Raw genomic sequence first — 20811 nt, 5'->3', positions numbered from 1 at the left:
TTCATTGCGTACTATATTCATTGATTTTATTTTACTTTTTATTCATACAGGCTTCCCAGGCTAGTTATAATCTTTTAGATGACCATGTCCCGCATGGTATCACCAATGGAATCAGCACCACCACCGCCGCCCAGCAGCTTCTCATTCGTGGCCTGAATGATAACCCGGCGGTAGCTGATCAGCGCAGGCGATCCATTATCCTTGACCTCCAGCACCAGATGCAAAAGCTGACCCTTTGCCACAGCCGCCCGACTGATAAGCTCGACGCAGCACTTCTCATGCGGAGGGAGGGTAACCTCCACAATACTGCCGGCCTCATTCAGCGGCTTGATATCCAACTGACCAACCTCGTGTTGAACAGACCACTGAATAGCACTCGGGTCGCTGTACTGGTACCACTTGAAAGTAAGAGAGTCGTTCGGGTCGGGATCATACGAAGCAGAGGCGTCAAGCTTGAATGTCGCGCCCGCCTCGAGCTCAAAGTGCAACGGTTCCAGACCAGTGTTGCCATTGATATCAACCACGGGGTGATGGTTCGCCTTGTCGAGTTCCGAAAACAGAGACCACTGTATGCGAGCCGCAAAATCGTTCTGGAACGCATCGCGCCAGCGCCAGATAGTCGCCTGGTTCGACTTGTACTGTTTGCCATCCTTGCCAATCACTTCATCCACGGTATCGCTAAAGTGCCCATTAGGCCCAGCCTTGTCACTGATATTTGTCGGAATGTAGCGACCACCCCAGGATCCGAACTCGGGCCGCTCGGGAACGCCGAGACCGTTCTGAATAAGGTAGAGGAAAGTCGGGGTATCGCCCTCGGGGATAAACATGAAATCGGGATATGTTGAGCCAAGATCACCGATCTGAATGTGCTCTTTAATCCACTCCTTGCTAATCTTAGTTCCGTCGGGACCGCCCTTGTCGAAACCGTACCATCCGTCACCGGAGATACCAGTCCATGCAGCCATGCCGTACTGGTTCCAGCCGTGGACGGAGCAGATGTAGAAGATGTCGGGGCAATGGTGACGGATCCAAGCACCAGTATCGTCCTGGTCGGAGATGGTGTACACGCGCAACTTAGAGCGCAGCTTGGCGGCGTCCTCGAGGGAGTGGGTTAAATGGATCTTGAGAAGGACAGAGGCAAGAACGTTGGTTCCTCCCCAGCAGAGGATCCAGAGAGGGTCGTCTGTGGGTGCCTTGATGCGCTCGAGAAGGAGTTCGCCGCCCTCGCTGAGGGGGACCTTGGGGCCGACTGCCGACATGCCATAGCTCTAGAGCATTGCGTTAGCATTTAGAGCGCATGAAAGCTAATGATCAAAGTTCGAGATGTTTACCTCTGCACCCTTCTTGATCAATGATCTCAAGTACTCTGCTGTCGGGTAAGGATCGTTCGGGTGGGCGTGAGCATTGAGGTTATCGACGACCTTCTCATAGCCATCAATAATTTTGTGCATGTCCTGTGGACAAACCTTGTTCTTCATCCATGTCGAAGTACACGCGACCAGACCCTCTGTCCGGAACTGATTCGCGTACAAGAGGTAGCGCACCAACGACTCCGCATCATCGGGCTCATTAGAGATGTCGCTCAGGATGAACACCCGCGGCTTGGATTGGAAGGTCTGTAGCTGGGAAGGAGAGGCCATTGTGTGATGATCACTGGAGGCACGAGGATGTACGTGAGTAGACTCGAAGCAACTCGTGAAATCCCTCCATATTTGAATGATTGAATTCAGCCTAACCCCCGCACGGTTCCAGGAATCGCAACTGGAGCCACAAGCGCCCACGTTGGGCCGAGTGGGGGAATCGAGTGTGGTGGACCCGGCGAGATGCCGGGGTTCTGCCGAAGAAGTTATCCAATTCAGCAGTTGCAACCGCCCGAGACCCGAATAGCTTCAACGCCGAACTGTACTAGCCGTGGCTTAAGGATCCACTTCGGCCCTTTGATTCGGCATCATTGACCGGGAAAGCTCTGTCGAAAAGCGTACTTGCATCGTCACAGGTACGATGGACTCGTCAGTCGGTCTCTTGTCCCGGAATCGGACCATGCATTCGCGTTGCGGGGCCCGGGGTCTGCCAGATTCCCCCCGTGTTTTGCCCCAGAAGTTGTCGGATTGGACCGGGAAAGCTTGAGACATTGAGAGGGCTTGAATGCTCAGGTATATGCAACAACCGGCTAGCAGGTAGTATATAAGACACGCAGACCCAGCCGGCACATCGGTTCCAAGACGCCTTCATCGCTTGTGGGGGCTCTCTCGTAGCTTTCTATTGATTCCCCGGGTCCTATTGTCATTGTAAATGTTCGAATGAATTAAGCAGTCAGCCCTCTACCAGGAGCTTAGTCTCCGCCTGGTCTTCATTGGATGTTTTGTCTCCCTGGGAGTCATGGGCTTCGGCTTCGACAACTCCAGGTCCTCTTGGTCTGTCGCCCTTTGGCAAGAAGTATGGATCGTGGAACGCCGACGAGAATGACTATAGCATCCCGTCCGAGAAACAGTCTGCTGGTACCGGTACGGGCTCTGCGGGTATCATCATCGGTTGTCTGGTTGCTCCTTGGCTTTGCTCGAACCTGGGCCGTAAGCCGACGCTGTTAGTGATGGCGGCCATGTTGACCGTGGGTGTTGTTCTCGAGGCGTTTACTGTTACGTCCTTCTGGCAGCTGGTGGTCGGTCGCATTGTGGCCTACTCTGGTATTGGTCTCGCCTCCAATGTGGTTCCTATGTACCAGTCGGAGTGTGCGCCTGCAAAGATTAGAGGTATGCAATTCTTTTTTGTTTGCGCTTGTCTTAATGGCTAACATAATCGTTTACAGGTGCATTCTTGACTGCATACTCGTTCTGGAACACTTTCGGGTCCTTCCTGGGTACCCTCGTTGTTTATCTATGCCAGAACTTGACCAGCGAGTGGGCTTATCTGTAAGTACCTGGATATCCAATGAAGGAGAATAAGAGCCTACGTGCTAATTGTTAACACTAGCACCGTCATTCCCTGTCAACTCATGGTTCCCTTGGGAATCGCCTGCTCATACCCCTTCCTGCCAGAGACACCGCGTTTCCTAGTTTACCAAGGGCGGTTTGAAGAGGTCGAAGCAGCCATCAAAGACCTCTACGGACCCAACTACAATGTGCTTCAAGGACCCTAACTTGCCCCGAACCATCGTCACCATGGGATTACAAATCCTGCAACAGGCTCAAGGAGTCTCCTTCATCAACAACTTCATCGTGACCTTCATGAAGCAGCTGGGCTTTGCCGATCCCTTGAAATAGGATGTCATCCTCATTGCATGTGGACTGGTCGCCAACGTCATCTCCTTCTACACTTTTGACGGAATTGGTCGACACACCGACATGTTTTTGGGTGCTTTCATCATGGGAGCTATGATGTTGGGTGTGGGTGGTACCACTGCGAATGGTCACTCCGTTCTCTCCCCAATGACCCAAAACGGCTGCGTTGCCATGCTGGTCTTGTGGTACTTCTTCTACGGTCTGTCGTGGGGTCCTGGCGTGTGGATTCTCGGTGGAGAGATCGGAACTGGTCAGTTGCGTGAGCACACTCTACTCCTGTCGTCACTGGGTAGTTTTGTTACCTCCGTCCCGATCAACTTTGTCAATCCTTACGTGCAGGCTGCGATTGGAGATCGTACCGCGATCATCTATGGCGGTTTCTCTGTGGCTGCGACGGTGTTTGTGTACTTTTCCCTGCCTGAGACTAAGGATCGCTCGCTGGAGGAGCTTGATGAGAAGTTCCAGCAGAGGATTCCCACACGCGAGTTTAAGGGCTATGTGTGTACTGGTTTGGGTGCTCAGATTCAGCACCTTGAAGACAAGGAGGATGTGGCTGAAAAGAAGAATAAGGAGATTGAGTATGTGGAGGCTGCTATCTGAGAGGATAAAACGTCTCGACTTTGAATGCCCGCCTGGAATTGTACTGCTATGAACTATGCTGCCTCTCTGAGAATCAGTGATAAATACGTATTTGAATTCACTTCCGCATTCGCCTTGGAAATGCCTACCATCACGAACCTTTTTCTGTCCTACATAGTTCCACCTACTATCATAGAACGTCCTTTAGTCAATAGCTAGGATTCCGGGAAAATTCCTAGTATATCCCCCAAAACAATTCAAAAGAAGCTGGGGTTAAACTGATGAATTAGACTTAAGCCCTCTGCCCACTTCCCCGAGCTGCAGCTCTCGCAAAGAGAAGAATCAAATGTCTATGTCGCATACTTAATCACTAAGAAGATTTCGAAAAAAATGATTGATGCTATGATTTACACTATGAAGCAATTGCCAGTTGACTCGTTTCCATAACTGAACTTTGTCATTGAATGTCTCACGTGGAACCCCAGAATGTCGCTGTAGATTGGCAGTCAGAACCACTTCCCAACAATTAGGCAGTTCGAGCCACCTTTACCCATTAGGGTCAAGGCCACAACAATCTTTCCAAATAACCTCAATACAGTTGACGAAACAACCGATCCACAATTAGATGTGATCATAACAGCAGAGCTTAATACCCCGCCTTCAATAGGGTAATCGGAGCCACCAAATGCCTTGTGTCTGAAAAAAAAGACGAAGGGTAGGTAAGTCGACTTTCTTATTTATCGACGTATTCCTGTGGCACCTAGTCCAACCTTCAGACTCAAGTTTCAATTACACTCACATTCACAATCAAAATGGTCAAGTCAACTATCACTCTCGCCTCCGGCAAGGAAATGCCCCTCGTGGGCTTCGGCTTGTGGAAAGTCCCCAAAGAAACCGCCGCCGACACAGTCTACAACGTGAGCATTCCTTTGATTCAAATTTGAAATAAATCATAAGGAACAACTTTCTTACATGCAACAGGCCATCAAAGCCGGATACAGATTGTTCGACGGCGCCTACGACTACCAGAATGAAAAGGAGGCTGGCGAGGGAATCCGCCGCGCCATTGCCGACGGCCTCGTCACCCGCGAGGAGATCTTCATCACCACCAAGCTATGGAACAACTACCACCGTCGCGAGCACGCGCTCGCTATGGCCAAGAAACAGAATGAAACTTGGGGTCTTGGATACATTGATTTGTTCTTGATGCATTTCCCCTGTGCGTTGAAGTATATTGATCCTGCTGTGCGGCAGTACCCGGTACGTTGACATCCCCTCCGAATGTGTACCTTTTTTTCTAAGACCCATGGCCGATTTGCTAATGGTAATTGTCAGGCGTGGTGGATGGATGACGCTGGCACCGTCGAGACAGACAAGGTGCCTATCCGCGAAACCTGGGAAGCTATGGAGGAAATCGTCGAAAACGGTATCGCTCGCAGCATTGGTGTGAGCAACTTCCAGGCACAGTCTATCTATGATATTCTCAGCTACGCCCGCCACCCGCTTTCGGCTCTGCAGATCGAGCACCACCCGTATCTAGTTCAGGGCGAGCTTGTCAAGGTTGCTCAGGAGAATGGTATCGCCGTGACGGCATACTCTAGCTTCGGGCCCCAGTCTTTCGTTGAGTTGCCCGCTGTGTTCTCAGAGAAGGCCAAGGATATCACGTTGCTGTTTGATGCGGAGCCAGTTAAGGTGCTTGCTGCTAAGTATAATGTTACCCCTGCGCAGGTTCTTTTGCGATGGGCTACTCAGCGGTATGTCACCATTTCCCTGATTATTGATTTTTTGGAAAGTATTTTGATAGTAATCTTGTGATAGCAACATTGCCGTTATCCCTAAGTCAAACAACCAGTCTCGTCTGGCTCAGAACTTGGATGTTCTGGGCTTCGATATGACGGCCGATGAGATCCAGTCTATTGCCGCGTTGGATAAGGGTCTGCGCTTCAATGACCCTGGTCATTACTTGCCCAACCACCCAATTCGCATTTTCGCTTAGAGGGATGTAAAGATGTGTGTATACTGTTATATAGTTTTCATGAATCATAGAGGGTATAGCGTTGACAATGAAGAAAAAGTGCAAGGACCTCGAATCAAGAGATGATCAAAATGAATCCTTCACATGCTGTCCCTGAAAGTGCAAAGCCGTAGGCTTATGTACAGTGGAATAGATTAATAAGAGAGAATTGACGTCGTCAACTTGGCAATGAAGGCATGATATAGCTTGTCAATGGGGCATCGAGGATCTCTCGCCGCAAATCAGCCTCCCAACGGTACACGGATGATTCATGTACTTGCAGGGTAAGACATGAGAAAAGAAAATCATTCACATGATACCATGAGTCGGCGCTCAATCGTTTCGCGATCTTCAGCATACGGCCGACAAACCAGGGACGGGCAAATGGAGACGTCGCCGTGGAAGAGTATTGGGTGAAATCTGGAAGCTGCTCTGTTGGAACTGCAGGCCAAGTGTCCGTATGGCCATCTTTGCATTCGAGAAGGATCTGAAGAATTGCCTCGACTGAGCCGCTCATACTAACTTCGCTGTCGACCAGTGCCTGTTCTAGTGTTTTGAGGAATGTACCAGTGTGAATGGGTGAGTATCGATAATCCCACAGGGCAGCATTGAGCATCATCAGCGCAGATAGGCGGGCAACCATTTGTTTGCGGTCTCCGGAGCCAGTGAATCGAGCACCAGGAGGGGCGGCTAGGATCTGGTATAGAAGAGATGTTTGTTGGACTGCTGTATGCCGCGAAACATCACAAGTTTCTGGGTTTGTTTTCTGGTAAAGGGCGAGTTGCTCGCAGCGTCGGAGGAAGTCGAGGAATTCTTCGCATTGGAGTCGGATTTCATCAATTGGAGAGCTTGTGTGGATGGAGGTAGGCGCGATGGCTGGAGCAGGTTCTCCGGGCGCCGTGTCCGAGCATGCGGAGGGTGTAGATTCTGGAGGTGAAGGCATGCAATGCGGGTGTTGAGAGGGTTGAAATGATGAGTGGGGAGGTTGAGATAAGGAAGTTGATGGAGGTGGTTGTTGCTCGAAGAAAAAACTCGGTCCATGTGTTTCATACCCGGAGAGGATATAATCTTGCCAATTGATCAACATCCCCAGCCGAGTATTTGCAAAGGCGATCGATCCTCCTCGCGATCGAATCATCTCGCGAGCTGCACGCATATGGACCCAGCTAATCTCCTTGTGACCGGGACGGGGATCGAAATCTTCAAGCGCGGCAGCACTCAAACAGGAGATGATAGCGACGTCTGAATTGTCCCTGGGGTTATTATGTAGATGTTCACGGAGCATTGTGATCGCCCGGTCTCGGTGTATGAGCGTATTCGAGGTCTCAGTCTCATTACGGACCCAGGCCCAGGTATTTGCAGCGTGGACTAGAATGGTATTTTGAAACGCCACGGGCCCTTTCATTGCCTCTGGGACGAAGACTTGAATGTACCAGTTGTGGGCCTTGGCCGATCTAAAATGAGACCCATAGGAACAAGCAGGCATCTCATTCACGTAAAAGTCGAAGAGCTTCTGTCCTTCGAGATCTAGCTCCAGCGGAAGAGTGTTGAATGGATCCGTCCGCGCTGCGCTCAGAATGGTCCGTGGTGACCTTGTGAGCTCGAAAGGTGTAGTGGGTTTTGAAGACCATGCTGCAAGACTATTGAAGTCTGTGATTTGACCTTGACTCTGAGGAGATCTGTCGATAAAGGTATGTGATTGAAATAGAAGTTCTTGGGATCGTACAGGCGATGTACGAAAAGGTAAACCAACAGTCGTCTCAGGAATGTCAGCTGCCACCAAAGCGTCAATGGCCTCGGAGATGTCATCTGGACCGATTTCTTCGCTATCGGCGGGCGCATCTTCTTCCTTGGCGGTAGTTGTCTTCTTTGTGGCTAGTTTTGGCTGACTTGAGCTTTGATCGCTCTCGGCGGTCTTTTTAGTAGATCTGCGTTTTGCAGCTCGGGTCTTCTTTGGTCGGCCACGCTTAGTAGTGGGGCGACTCTGATCTTCTTCACTCTCGCTGTTGCGGGAGCCCCCCTTCTTCTGGCGCATATACTCTTGCATAACATGGCGTTTGACCTGGGTTAGGTTGCTTCGACTATTATCAGAAGCGTCGATGAATTGCCATCTCGTGTTGGCAGAATCTTCTGCCGCGTTGGACGCCCCCTGGTCTGATGCGGCCATGGTTGAAGCGGGGTAGGGATGGAGGGTTCGCATTGGAAATCTAGCCGTTCACAATATAGCAGTACTCTCTCGCCGTGCAGATGCAAATCGGATGTAGCCAATGTCTGTGAAGCTCGACAGGCGCACTGAAGGTGCCGCGACTTGCTGGCGGACGAAGTGAATTAGGGAAGAAGTGGGAGGTCGCCCCCTGAGGCGGGACAGAGTCGATGACGCTGGGCTTTTCGCACAGCCAGGAACAGTAGACATGCAGGAGGAAAGGAGGTCAGCCGTGGTGATAAAACGGCATCCAATGTTGCGATGAATCTGACGATAAGTGAAAATCAGCAGAGCCAAGGGCTCCACCGGGCGCTCGCTCATTCAACTGGGACGGCCAATTTGACTCTCCACTGGACCCCATTTCGTCCAAAATGCTGAGTTGAGAAAAGTCGAAGGGGAAGCTAAGACCAAGTTAGCCTAGGGGTCCATTATGCTGGCCTCGACACGTGTGTTTCATCCCCCCCCCCCCCCCCCCCTGGCATCGCCGATGGGGGTCTTCAAGGATAAGCAAATGAGACAAGTCGGTTGCGGGTTAGTGGGGGCCAAGGAATAAGGCGTTAGTCTGACGAACAAAGTCGAGTCAGCTGCATCTCAGCGGCTGAACTTCTGCTGCAGTTCGCATCTGATCACTGCCCCATCGGCATCAAAATTCATGATTTCAATGGACTGAGATCGTCTGACGACGGTCGCTGGAGCAAGATCACTTCTATTGGCGAATATGGCCCCCAGATCTTCACGAAAGGGACTGCGGCTCTCCATGAGTCCGTCAAGGATGAAAGATCAAGATCATCGGCGAAACCTTCTGCACGAGGTCCGAAGATCGTAGTATACCTAACAAATATCGTCATGGTTCAGAATTCTCATTTAAGAGATCGGAGAAATGGTCTAGATACATACGCTTTAGCATCCTGTCCGTCAAATTATCTTCCTAGTGGACTGAGGCAACGTCTCTCGATTCATTTTCCAGATATGATCAGTGGCATGATCCTGTATTTCGTTCGGTGGTTCAAACTTATGGGATTCTACTGATCATGTACTTTCCTGCTGTATAAATGGGGATTCTTGTGATTTAGCCAGTAAAGCACTTCGAATGCCATGATTATTGCAAAGCAGCATGATGATCGCCTTCCAACAAGAGCATAGACAAGTCCCCAATAATGTTTTGTTGCCTCATCTCAGGTCAAACTCTGTTCTCATGCACTAAAGTGACCCTAAATCCCTTAGCGTTCCTACTGTGATGAAGATCTCCATCCGATTCTCCCGTTGCCAAATCCCCCGCCATTCCTCCACCCTACCACATCTGTCGCTGCGTCTCCACAGCGACATACCATCTTAAGTATGGTCTTGGATGATCCCTCCGGGGCTGAGACTATCTAAGCCCAGGCCCTTTGTTACAATGCACTTCGACGTCAGATTTCTATTTCCCGAGTCCGCCTCCTTTCATCTACAGTATTTGCCGGAGAAGCCGACACTGGGGAAAGTATCTCGCGCTTCTTAGCCCAATATGCACAAGTGCATTGTATAGAACGGGGACGTGCCATGTTGACAATGCTCATCTACATAACAGCGCAAACTAGTGTTTGCTATGTGTGAGACATGCAGTCACAGTAATTAATTTATCCTTCGTTCTCGTATTTGCATTATTATTGCTTATGCACACCTCACTATCCCACCGTGACATCAGAAGCTCATTCTCCCAGTACATCATCGCCCAGTACCTAGAACGTAGATTGGATGAACAGGTACAGCGTCGGGGCATGATTAAGTCCCAACGGTGAATGAAGTTCACAGTACAATAAGTGGAACAAGGTGACTACTGTCAATGATGATCGTTAACGATAAGGTGAATCTTATAGCATTAACCTGCAGTTAGATGCCACGCCCGAGTACCCTCGATCGTCGAATGGCCCCCAAACTCGTGCAGACGCAGATGCAGGGCAAAACGTCCGTGTGGCATACGCTGTAGCCCTGTTTCATATTCTTTTGAAGTTCGTTGCCTCCGGTATGCTCAAGGCTTCCATCCAAGCCAAGATTTCGCATGTGCTGCTTCAGGCGAACATGACCTTGGTGACATCTCGGCCTAGTTGGCATTGACTACCCCATGAAAAGCCAGGATTATTATTCATGATTCATGAACCATCAGCAGAGCAAGCATAGCAATAGTCTCCTGCAGAGCCTCCAGCGTATATGGATTAAGCACTTGCTTCGCCATTTGCTCATGTGTTTCTGAACAATATGTGCCACGATTGTTCTGCCCGGAAATGGATATTGGCTACCGAAACTCGCTGGTTGTCGAATCACCGTAGGATAGGGCGCCGGTGTCATATCAGATCTCTGTCATCTGTGATCGACCGAGGAAATGGTGTCGATGTAGAATCAGAGTGTCAAGTTAATGATCAATGGTATCAGAGCGTATCGTGATCGCATGCCTGTGAGGAAAGGGCGCCTGGTCAACTCGACTTTGTGTTCGATGAAGGCTAGAGTCAGTCTGGGTGTCAATTGGTAAGATCATGGCTCCACAGAAGGGTGTTCTCAGCCTGGAGGTCTCCGACCCCTGAAGCCGAGTGCTCGACAACTCAGGATTGCCAATTGTGGCCAATTGATGATGCAACAACCAACAGTTGATTGTACGTCAGTCCCATCTTAGGTAGTCGCGACTGTCGGGAGGTGTCGCGTGTGGAAGATTTCACCGCCTTCAGTTTCTGTTCAAACTCCGCGCCTCCGAATTGAGCCCCGGAGATCAAGGGACTCTCCGTGACAAGACAGCGCGCTGGACTGGTCGTTCTTATGATCGAAGTTGCCTTTTCCAACTTTCTCCAATCTCCTATCGACACCAACGATCCCCCAATCCGTGAATTGAAGGAGTGGTGCTTCTCCGGGCCACAGGTGGAGACATCGCGCGAAACCCGTCAGAATTCCCCCCGGTTTCGACACTGACGGCTCGAAGCACCATTTCGCCTGCATATTCCTTGTCGCATGAGTGCCGGTAGCTCGAGACACCCTTGAACTCGAGCGTGGAATACCTGAAGAGTTCATGCACGTCCCATGATGCCTCCAACCCCCGCCATCGGACTTCTCTGTATCTAGGTCTCCGCCGCGCGCCCTTTGTCACAGACACATTCTGAACCTGTTCGCACGCTGGAAGCTTGAAGACTGAAAGGGTGCACCACACCAGTGCTTTGAGGTACATCAAAAGACCCGTTCCCTTTGTCCTTACCCGACCTTGGCTATGATAGCAAGGATGGAGGGGCCAACAGGTGCAAACCACACGAACGGGACCGCCGATACAAAAGGAACAATGGGCAATCCCTATGAAACCAATCCAAACCGAATCCCGCGAGACGACCCTTTCCTCGCGCAGAGTGCGCAATATGGCCGATACACTCCGCACCCCGACGACTTCAATCCTCCCGACAAGCGCTGGTACCAGTCTGACCCCGAAGCAAACACCTTTTGGCAGAAAGTTGCACGAAAGTTTTGCACCCAAGAGAACTCGTTGAATGTACCAGGGTCGAGGGAGGCATTCGCTGCAGGCAGTGTAATCCTCCGGGTCGACCGCGAGTCTGCCGAGGGCGCAGCTGCCGAGCGATACTCGTGTGCGAACGCAAATGAATTGTCCGCAGCGCGGAAAGTCGAGGAGTCGTTGAAGGAGATTGGGGTTGCAGTGCCGGTGATACACTTTTGCGGGACCATTGAAGGCAGGAATGTGACGGTCGAGTCTCGAATTCCCGGTGTTGCATTAGATGTTGCATGGCGATATCTCAGTCCGGAGCAGATTGGGATCTTGAAGAATCAATGTCGTCAGATCGTGCAGCACCTCACCACCATCGATCATGCCCCCGAAGAACCTTCATACGTGTGCCGCGGACTCAATTCGCAAACGCCGCCCTCTACACACGACCAAGAACGGGATATCCTTCTTGCAGCACCGGCTTCGGAGGAAGAGTTTAGCCTCACGCACAACGATCTCGTACCGGCCAATATCATTGTGAAAGATGGTCGCATTGTGGGCATTGCTGGGTGGCGACATAGCGGGTACTTTGGCCTCGACCGGGCCAAGAAGGTGCACCGACAGTTCAGGAACTCGGAAGCTCGCGAGAATAAGAAGAATGCGGGTATGACATGGATTGATCTTTACGACGATGCTTACGATATGAGCAAACTTCCTCGTCTCGTCCCCGTCCGTGATAATACCACTCCGTTTGTGAAAACAGAGCCCGATTTGGATACCAAAGTGGGTCTGGACGGGGCCGGAGACTATCTGACATCAAAAAAGCTCGCGGGTCTGAAGACAGGTCTCACCTCTCGGGCTTCTTCCACTGACCGGTCATCTCCCGCGACCTCAGTGAAGCCGACCTCAACCAAGAAAGGAGCGTCGGCTGCTACGAAAAAGGGTACTGCGAAGAAGCCAGCTCCAAAGAAGCGCAAGATGAACGACGCAGATGCCGACAGCATGGATGGGCACCGATCAAATACTCCAGCTTCTCGCGCCAGCAAGGGCCCCGGGAAAAAACAGGACTCTGTATCTATTGCCGGATCTCCAGCACCTGATGACACGAAGCGTCGTGGCAAGGAGCAACCGGGTGATGATGAGGACGAGGACGTCGAAGATGAAAACGAACTCTTTTGTATTTGCCGTCGACCTGACAATCACACATGGATGATTGGGTGCGATGGGGAATGCGGAGACTGGTTCCATGGCAAGTGTGTTAATATCGATCCACGAGATGCGGACTTGATCGATAAGTACATATGTGAGTATTTCTATCTGTAGGGCCACATCTTCATTCGTCTAACCACAACCCCTCCAGGTCCGAACTGCAGTAAGCGCGACAACGGCTTCACAACATGGAAACCAATGTGCCGCCTCCCCGACTGCCGCAAACCGGCTCGCGTTACCAGCAAGAACCAAAGCAAATATTGCTCCGACGAGCACGGCCGCGAATTCATGCTTCGCCAAATCCGCAAATCCAAGCCAGGACCTGCTCGAAAGGGTCAAGAAGACCTGGGCAGCATGGGCGGTATCCTTACCCTGGGAGATCTCAAAGCTGCGATCATGAGAGTAAGCTCGGTGGAAGAGTTCCGCAAACTCGGCAACCAGATTATTTCTACACCCCCTGAAAGCGTCCGCAGCAGCCTGGCTCCTGACGTCAAGAATGAGACCAAAACACCGGACACTGATAAGCTGTTTGATGTTCATGCTAGTGGCGTGGAATATTCCGCCGACGAGGCGGCGAAGATTGAGAAGCTCCGGCAGCGCCGCGATGACCTCCTTCGCCGAAAGGAAATGCTCGCCGCTCGTTCAACCTTTGTCGGACTCGTGCGCCAGCGATCCAAAGCCGTCGTGGAAAAGCTCAAGCAGAATGAGCCGAAGGGTGGATGGAAAGATATCTGTGGTTTCGATTCGCGTCTTGCCTGGGCTGACGAGGAATTCGACGAGTGGCGTATCTCTGACGCTGGGGAGAGGGCTCTTGAGGAGGGCACTCCCAATGCCATGGCAGCCAGCTACCCTACTACTACAGACGCGGATGGTGACGTCGCGATGGACGGTGGTGAAAAAGAGGATGTAATGGCTTTGCTTACTCGTGGTATTTGTATCAAGAAACGCTGCGAGAGACACAAGCAGTGGGTGAAGGTGCAGCAGCAGGACATTGTCTTTGAAGAGAACGCGGCAGAGCAGGACCTGAAGAAGTTGGAGCAAGAGGCACGTTCTGTTGCGGAGCGCGCTGTGCTTAGAAAATGGGCAGAGAAGGAGAATGTCCCTTCCCTTGCCTAGAAAGAAAGAGGTCTGTGCTGGTGTTTCCAGCATTGCTTGGTTCAATGTGTGTTCATGAACCATTGATTGTTTTCCACGCCTCCCAGAGTGTATTTGGATTTGGATACGGACGGAAATGAAAGCTTGATACCCCCCATTTTACATGATGAGAAGTGGTTGGTGGATCGGAGTTTGGAATTGCATCACGCTGCATCGGTGAAAGGCGCTTTACGAGGGCTGGATCTGGTTGCATAGTTATCGAACCTTGTTTACCTTTTGTGTGTACGAGTAGCCGCGATATTGCATCGGTAGTAAATGAATATGAGAATTCTCCGATGAACAGGCCTCTCTGCCGTAATTTAAAGAAGATCACCTCTTGGACGACCATATTCCCCATTTCCCCAGTCCAGTGCCAACTCGATCTTTAATAACCTCCGCAACTTGTGTAGCTTTCACGTCCGAGAGGAGGATATGTGTATCGATACCCTGGTCCAGGGTTTTCATAAGGAGAGTAAATAGCAAATTGGAGCCCGGTGTTTGAAAGATAGAATGAATCCCGTCATCGCCGGGTGGTCTTGCATCTTCGTCGCCGTGATTCCTGACATGATTTGAATCCGGCGGGTAGTGAGATTCAAAATGAGCAGGACCAAGTCCGCTGGTGTTTATCAGAATGACAGAGAGCCACGATGTATACGCCCGAGCCATACGTGTCAGATTCCGTAGTGTAGCTGCTAGCAAAGCCGTTCCTCGAACGGGGTTCGAAGCTCGAATGACTTCCTCGGCGAGAGTGTCGAGGCCAACCACGATCAGAAGGACGGGTTGAGTAGGTTCCGCGGGGACGTTTTGTCGGTTTTCTTGGAGCTCTTGGAGTGATTCTGATACTTTTCCGATGGCCTGTGCGGCATTGGGGAAGTTTTGGACTGGAAGGAGCTGTACTGTGTCAAGGTATCGTAGTGCTTCCGTTCTTGATAGGCCTGGTCGTTCTGGTGAGGATTGCAGCGCATTGAGTAAGATCCGCGGTGCTAGGGCGTCAAAATTGCTTGGGTAAATGATGAATGCGCTGGGTGAGGATGATGGGAGATTTCTCAGAAGATGGGATGTGAGAAGATGGCGCGGGATCTGGGATAGGTTAGTTCATGCTTGGTAGACCATCAATCATACGGTTCCCTTACCTGCCCGATGTACTCATCGGTGTCCTTACTTCGGAATCTTAGTCTAGAGAAGCCGATGACAGTGCCGCAGCGGAAGATCCCTGAATTCTTCGCCTGAATGCCGGTATCCCAGTCATCTTTCAGATTCCAGTCGTGGTTCTGGACTACTTCATCCACGAAATCCCTCGTATTTGTTGTGTTGGACTCGGGCTTGGCTAGGAGGGAATGGGCTAGGGCGGGATAAGCCGGCTCTGCGGAGTAAACTCTCATAGGAGAGGCCATTGTTTGATTCCTTGGAGGAGGTATACAGACGTAATTTTGTCCTCAGAAATCGGCAATTGCTGATCAACCAGTCAGACGAAGGCGTGATGAAGGAGTGGGGTCGGGGCGTAAGAGTTGGAGAGGTGATCCACCGCTTTGTGCGGTCTCGGCTTCCCGAGGATGGTCAACGGCTCGATCGCCGGAGTCACTTGTATATCCATCACTATAATGTTTCTGCTCCGATATGTGCAAGAGTACTGCTGAGATTAAATGGATCTTGCAATGGGTTGCTATATATAAAACCTCGGTTTTTTGCCTGTGATTGTTTCTCGGAATATTGGCCTGTCCATCCTCTGGACATTTCCTATAATCGAGCCCAGAGCTTATCCAACCTCCATAATGATCGTATATGTATGTACTCAATCTAAGAAGTCTTTTCACTTGGAGGTCGTGTCCAAACACCCTGACCATCATGCGCCCATCCATGCAACTCTTCTGTCAAACTCCTCGTGAGATGCGGCCGTACAGCTTCAATATGCAAGTCACGAGTGCGGAATTCCTCCACAGAACTCTGAGTACGAATTTTAAAACCAATCACCGAATAAGAAGATTCCAATTCCATCCACGGATCATTCGGGTCCATCGAACCGCGCTGTTCAAGCTCAGTGGCGTGATTATTTTCATCCGGGGCTAATTGGACAGTCAAGACGCGGAGCCGTGGTAAGAGCTGCATTGCGATGCAAACGAGTTCCACATGGTTGTAGAATGGAAAGATTGCTGTGTAGGTCAGGGATTCTAGTCCCTGGAAGAACTGCTTGTATTTAGGCGAGTGGGTCATCGAGGTGAATTCCTGTCCCCATTGGCCCAGCACCGAGGGGACCTGGGAGAGGAAGTACTCGTAGTGATTGTAGGCTTTGAGGGAGGATCCCTCGTTGAAGAACAATGATGTCCATGGGCGGGTGCGGAATATATTATTCTTGGACGGATCTGGTTGATGGGCGGCGACGTTGCCGTAGTTGTTTTGTTCAAGCTGTAGGATCTGATATTCTATACCGAATGCCCAGCCATGACGCTCGTCGATCATATCCTCCAGCGCCTCGCCAATGAACTTTGGTGGCGCGAGGATGGTAAGCCAGAGAGGATCGATGGAGCCGAGAAGGTAATTTATCCACCCGCAGAGAACGTCTCGTGGAATATTTTCATCCGTGACGAGTATGGTCATGGACTTGATGTCTCGAGCCAGGTCCCATTTATGCGTGAACCAGCAGAACTGCGCGGGCTCGTCTGGTAACACCATACGGGCATGGGCGAAGAGAATTGGCCGCACCAGATTGGCGAGACGGGCGCATGACTGGGACAAATGTTTGAGACATTTGTTTTGGGAGGAAGTGATGTTTTGATCAGGTTCTTGATAGATTCCAGTCCGTGAGGGAGGCTCTATATCCAGGTAGGAGATGATCTGATCCAGCAGCTCATTGGGGAGGCGTTCCAGCGCAGACGACATGATGTGGGAGCTCCACTGTAGTGGCTCATGCTTCAACTTGTCATGGCGCTTTGACCGTTTCCGGGTCAGTGAATGGACTACCGTAACCAGTACTGGTACAAGTACCGATCCTGGATATTAGCCTGTTGGATGAAACAACACGAATCGCGGGGGTGTGGTTGAGCCTCGAGGAGTGTGTTTCGGTAGACGGCGAGGAGGTAAAGTGCCGGCGCCCCACTAAACCAGACGTTGCATCCTCCACTTGGTTCTTGACGGTGGCTCTTGTTGGTCTGTTGGTCCTTTGTCAGGATTGACTCAGCCCCTGAAAGGAATCTTGAAAATTTTCAATATCTGTATAGGATTGATTAACAAATATCTGGTTATGATGGAGTGAATTGAGAAGAGAGAAATGGTCTATCATGGGGAATATGCTGGGGTAAGAAAGAAGAAGTAAAGAAGAGTCGTCTGCCAAGGCTGGGGGGCCCCGGAATTCCCCCATACAAAATGATCAACCAGATAAAAACTATAATATGTAAAGACAAGATAATATAAGAATGTTAATTGGAAATAATCTAGTACGCCGATGAGCCTCCGAGAAACAGAATCGATCAACTTTTTGCCCAACAGTACTCTGCATGGTCAAAACCTGCCCAAGTTAACAGTACATCTGAAGTACATTTACTTCGTCCTGCGGGAAGCTTGACGTCAGTATCAGTGAGCACGAGTAATCGTACATAGCCTTGATGTACAGACTACAATGGATATCAATCTCAATTGTAGTCGAAGTGTATATCAATGGACTGTTCAAGTATGACCACAGACTCGAAACATTAACAGATTAATGTAGGCCGACTTCGGTGGGCGAACAGAAAAAAATAGTGTGGAGATGCCCATCATTCAGCCAGCCAGTGGGGCCGGATCGCTGGATGCGAAGCACCACGGCAAATGTTGTCTCTGGCCATGAAGCTGGGTTCCGTGCCCCTCCTTTTGCGCAGCCCTGATTTCTCCTTTCTCCCTTCTCTTCTCCCTAAGTCTAGACCTAGGAACTCCTGTACAGTAAGTGAGAAGCCGATTATCATTGCGAGAGGACGTTTCAAGGCTGCGAACTAACCAGTGTGTGATACGAGCAGCATATTCACAATGGCCCCCCAATTGCACCAGCGACCCCCCTTCCGTGCCGAGCACTTGGGCTCGCTGCTCCGTCCTCAGGACCTTCTGGAGAAGAAGATTGCCTCCGAGAAGGGCCAGATCTCCGAGGCCGAGCTTGCTGCTGTGGAAGATAAGGAGATTAAGGACATTCTCGCCACCCAGCTGAAGCTTGGTTACCGTGGTGCTTCCGACGGCGAGTACCGCCGCCACAGTAAGTTCGCCAAGGCCACTCCCCAAATTGATCGATAAGACAGGAGTTAACAAATGGCATAGTGTTCTGGGGTACTTTCTTCCCCGGTCTGGACGGCTTCGAGGAGGTCACCGAGTTCGAGACCGACATCTTCCGTCCTTATGCCCCAGACATCGCCGCTTTCTTGGAGGCCGGCCACAAGCCCGGTGAGACGGTGCTGTGCACCGGTAAGATCAAGCACGTTGGTAGCACCTATGTCGACCAATTCAAGTACCTGGCCGGCCTGGTGCCCAAGGACGAGGTCAAGAACCTGAAGATCACCCTGGCTGCTCCCAACTGGTACCACCTGCGTTACCGTGAGGGCAAGGCTTACCCTAAGGATGTTTATGCCAACGATGAGGATTACTTTGGCGACATTGCCAAGGCCTACCAGGCCGAGCTGAAGATTCTGTATGATGCTGGCTGCCGCAACGTGCAGTTTGACGACCCCAACCTGGCTTGTAAGCTCGTTCCCTTTTTGCTTCAATTAGCTCTAAGATAACCCGACACTAACATACCCATCCACTAGACTTCTGCTCTGAGAAGTTCCTGAGCGGCTTCAAGGAGGACTCTCTCAACGTGTACACCGCCGACGACATGTTCCAGAAGTACATCAAGCAGTACAACGACTGCTTCATCGGTCTGCCCGAGGACATGCACGTTGGTGTTCACCTGTGCCGCGGCAACTTCGTCGGCAGCCGCCACTTCTCCGAGGGTGGATACGACCGCATCGCCATCAAGCTGTTCCAAGAACTCAACGTGCACACCTACTACCTGGAGTACGACACCGAGCGCGCCGGTGGCTTCGAGCCCCTCAAGCACCTGCCCCGCCACAAGAACGTTATTCTCGGCGTCGTGACTAGCAAGTTCGCCACCATGGAGAACAAGGAGGAGATGAAGAAGCGCGTTATCGACGCCGCCAAGTTCATTGCTGAGGGTAACAACATTTCCCTCGAGGAGGCCCTTAACCAGGTCGGCGTTAGCCCGCAGTGTGGTTTCGCTTCTCACCGTGAGGGCAATGCTATTGATTGGGATGGCATGATCAACAAGCTTAAGCTTGTGCGTGAGATTGCTGATGATATCTGGCCTAACCAGCCTTGAATGTGAATGTGATGGTAAGCGTGTCTCTGCTGGGATTGGTCCCGGCTTGAATGTGGGAACTGGGAAAGGAAATAAGGAACGAACTTCAACGAATACCCCTTTGTATATTTTGTCTTTTGCCGTGAGGCGCCATTCTTCGGGTGGTTTTTCAACAAATGCCACGTGGTCTGGAATTTTTGTGTCTTCTTTTTGTGTACAGCGTTGGTGGGGTTTGCATCGGATGAATTGTCATGATTCTTGCCGATCTGAAAATATGATGCTTGGACATATCCAATAAAATATCGAATTTGCATTCAAGATGAATCCTGCTCATCACTTACAGGTGTAATAGGTTGTGTGTAAAGAGCGAGGCGGTAAGCAGTTAAAACAAACAGATAGAACACAAGGTCCTTAGCGTCCCCGCTTAATTCTAAAGTACGAGGGGGTCCTTTATCTATCCTACAAGGTCCCCGATGGCACTTCCACCCTCCAGCTTCGTGAAACCAACCTGCCATCTACACTTGAATACCGAACTTATGCAGTTCCAAATAAATCACATTCTCATGGACAAAATAGAACACATCAATCTTAAGAGCTATCTATCTCTTACTCTGCCGGACCCAAGATATTCGATTCCTTCACGGCCGATCTCTTCTGAGTCCGCTCATTCTCAATCTACCATCTCATTAGCAGCCATTATCAACAACCTTCCGAAGAGAGAAGTCCTCCTGCTGGGAAAAGACATACCTCATAACGGGGCTCTTGGGGCGTAGCCTCAACCTGTCGACCTGTCATGGTCGTATTGGAGGTACTCACATCTCGGATTGTACCCACACTCTCGCTGGTGTGGGATTCTCTTCCTATACAAGGGACAAGCGAGTTAGATACGTACACATCCAAGTGGTATCAGCCGGAACTTCCTCGAGATATGCTTACCGCCGACGGGCTTGTAATTGACTCGCTGTCCTGTGCGAAAGGCGGGCATTGTAACGGGAGTGTAGTAGTAGAGTGTGGGATTGTAGGTTGACTTGGACTTGGTTACTGAGATAGATGAAACAATGAAGCGAATTGACTTGCGAACGATGATGACAGGACCCTCAGGGGGTTTACGGTCTCTATTTATGCTTATCGGTGACAAAGAGAAATGGAATTGATAGCGAACATGAGGATGATCTGGCGTCAGATTGACATGAGTGGAATAGCTTGAGAGAGGAGATCGTATGAATAGTCCGATTCTAACTTGGTGGCAATGACAAGAGCCAACGCGCGAGCTTCTAGAATCACCACGCAAGGACTATAGAATGCTGAAACCGATATCCGAATCTCACGTAACCATGAAGAACCCAATCGGCGGAACGAGTTCCAATCCACGGCATTGGAATCCCCCCCCTCCACCTCGGATATCGGTTCCGTGTATCTAACCATGGGTACGTACAACATAACACCATTCAGTTTGACCATTGATCAGATATATGTCATTTGTTCATAAATTGATTCTTTGTGATAGTTTGGTAGGAGGTTTTGCCTTTTCTTCGTATCTCGATGAAGTCGATCAACTCTATAACACTTTGGGAATCCACAAAAATGAGGGAATCGAACAATGCCAAAACGCTGTGATGATATGAACCA

The 20811-nt window shown here is 50.6% G+C and overlaps 10 protein-coding genes across 10 annotated transcripts; 5 read left to right on the top strand and 5 right to left on the bottom strand.

Moving 5' to 3' along the window:
- Positions 1 to 74: 74 nt before the first annotated feature.
- Positions 75 to 1640, bottom strand: N7473_007100 (DUF1593 domain-containing protein; the record flags this gene model as incomplete). Its single annotated transcript, XM_057153040.1, has 2 exons — positions 75 to 1268; positions 1332 to 1640. The coding sequence occupies 2 exons, from the start codon at positions 1638 to 1640 to the stop codon at positions 75 to 77; spliced, it is 1503 nt and encodes a 500-aa protein (XP_057007378.1).
- Positions 1641 to 2379: 739 nt separating this feature from the next.
- On the top strand, positions 2380 to 3878 carry N7473_007099 (uncharacterized protein; the record flags this gene model as incomplete). The annotated part of the gene is made up of 5 exons (XM_057153039.1): positions 2380 to 2414; positions 2473 to 2750; positions 2807 to 2909; positions 2971 to 3118; positions 3261 to 3878. The coding sequence occupies 5 exons, from the start codon at positions 2380 to 2382 to the stop codon at positions 3876 to 3878; spliced, it is 1182 nt and encodes a 393-aa protein (XP_057007377.1).
- A 791-nt stretch (positions 3879 to 4669) lies between these two features.
- N7473_007098 (uncharacterized protein) lies at positions 4670 to 5853 on the top strand (the record flags this gene model as incomplete). Its single annotated transcript, XM_057153038.1, has 4 exons — positions 4670 to 4774; positions 4839 to 5117; positions 5193 to 5611; positions 5676 to 5853. The coding sequence occupies 4 exons, from the start codon at positions 4670 to 4672 to the stop codon at positions 5851 to 5853; spliced, it is 981 nt and encodes a 326-aa protein (XP_057007376.1).
- A 196-nt stretch (positions 5854 to 6049) lies between these two features.
- On the bottom strand, positions 6050 to 8038 carry N7473_007097 (sigma-70 region 2 family protein; the record flags this gene model as incomplete). The annotated part of the gene is made up of 1 exon (XM_057153037.1): positions 6050 to 8038. The coding sequence occupies one exon, from the start codon at positions 8036 to 8038 to the stop codon at positions 6050 to 6052; it is 1989 nt and encodes a 662-aa protein (XP_057007375.1).
- Positions 8039 to 9899: 1861 nt separating this feature from the next.
- N7473_007096 (uncharacterized protein) lies at positions 9900 to 10168 on the top strand (the record flags this gene model as incomplete). The annotated part of the gene is made up of 2 exons (XM_057153036.1): positions 9900 to 9917; positions 9944 to 10168. The coding sequence occupies 2 exons, from the start codon at positions 9900 to 9902 to the stop codon at positions 10166 to 10168; spliced, it is 243 nt and encodes an 80-aa protein (XP_057007374.1).
- A 1135-nt stretch (positions 10169 to 11303) lies between these two features.
- Positions 11304 to 13850, top strand: N7473_007095 (putative PHD transcription factor; the record flags this gene model as incomplete). The annotated part of the gene is made up of 2 exons (XM_057153035.1): positions 11304 to 12828; positions 12886 to 13850. 2 exons carry the CDS (start codon positions 11304 to 11306, stop codon positions 13848 to 13850), a joined length of 2490 nt encoding a protein of 829 aa, XP_057007373.1.
- Positions 13851 to 14198: 348 nt separating this feature from the next.
- On the bottom strand, positions 14199 to 15262 carry N7473_007094 (uncharacterized protein; the record flags this gene model as incomplete). Its single annotated transcript, XM_057153034.1, has 2 exons — positions 14199 to 14948; positions 15002 to 15262. The coding sequence occupies 2 exons, from the start codon at positions 15260 to 15262 to the stop codon at positions 14199 to 14201; spliced, it is 1011 nt and encodes a 336-aa protein (XP_057007372.1).
- Positions 15263 to 15665: 403 nt separating this feature from the next.
- N7473_007093 (F-box domain protein) lies at positions 15666 to 16745 on the bottom strand (the record flags this gene model as incomplete). The annotated part of the gene is made up of 1 exon (XM_057153033.1): positions 15666 to 16745. The coding sequence occupies one exon, from the start codon at positions 16743 to 16745 to the stop codon at positions 15666 to 15668; it is 1080 nt and encodes a 359-aa protein (XP_057007371.1).
- Positions 16746 to 17864: 1119 nt separating this feature from the next.
- N7473_007092 (cobalamin-independent methionine synthase II family protein) lies at positions 17865 to 19203 on the top strand (the record flags this gene model as incomplete). The annotated part of the gene is made up of 3 exons (XM_057153032.1): positions 17865 to 18084; positions 18147 to 18563; positions 18632 to 19203. 3 exons carry the CDS (start codon positions 17865 to 17867, stop codon positions 19201 to 19203), a joined length of 1209 nt encoding a protein of 402 aa, XP_057007370.1.
- A 585-nt stretch (positions 19204 to 19788) lies between these two features.
- Positions 19789 to 20167, bottom strand: N7473_007091 (hypervirulence associated TUDOR domain-containing protein; the record flags this gene model as incomplete). The annotated part of the gene is made up of 3 exons (XM_057153031.1): positions 19789 to 19857; positions 19930 to 20042; positions 20119 to 20167. The coding sequence occupies 3 exons, from the start codon at positions 20165 to 20167 to the stop codon at positions 19789 to 19791; spliced, it is 231 nt and encodes a 76-aa protein (XP_057007369.1).
- Positions 20168 to 20811: the final 644 nt, after the last annotated feature.

The sequence above is a fragment of the Penicillium subrubescens genome (assembly GCF_028828155.1).
Source record: "Penicillium subrubescens strain IBT 31985 chromosome Unknown utg000005l_segment0_segment0, whole genome shotgun sequence".
Taxonomy (NCBI): Eukaryota; Fungi; Ascomycota; class Eurotiomycetes; order Eurotiales; family Aspergillaceae; genus Penicillium; species Penicillium subrubescens.
Note: the sequence above shows the minus strand (reverse complement) of the source record. Positions and strands in the feature narration are given on the sequence as shown.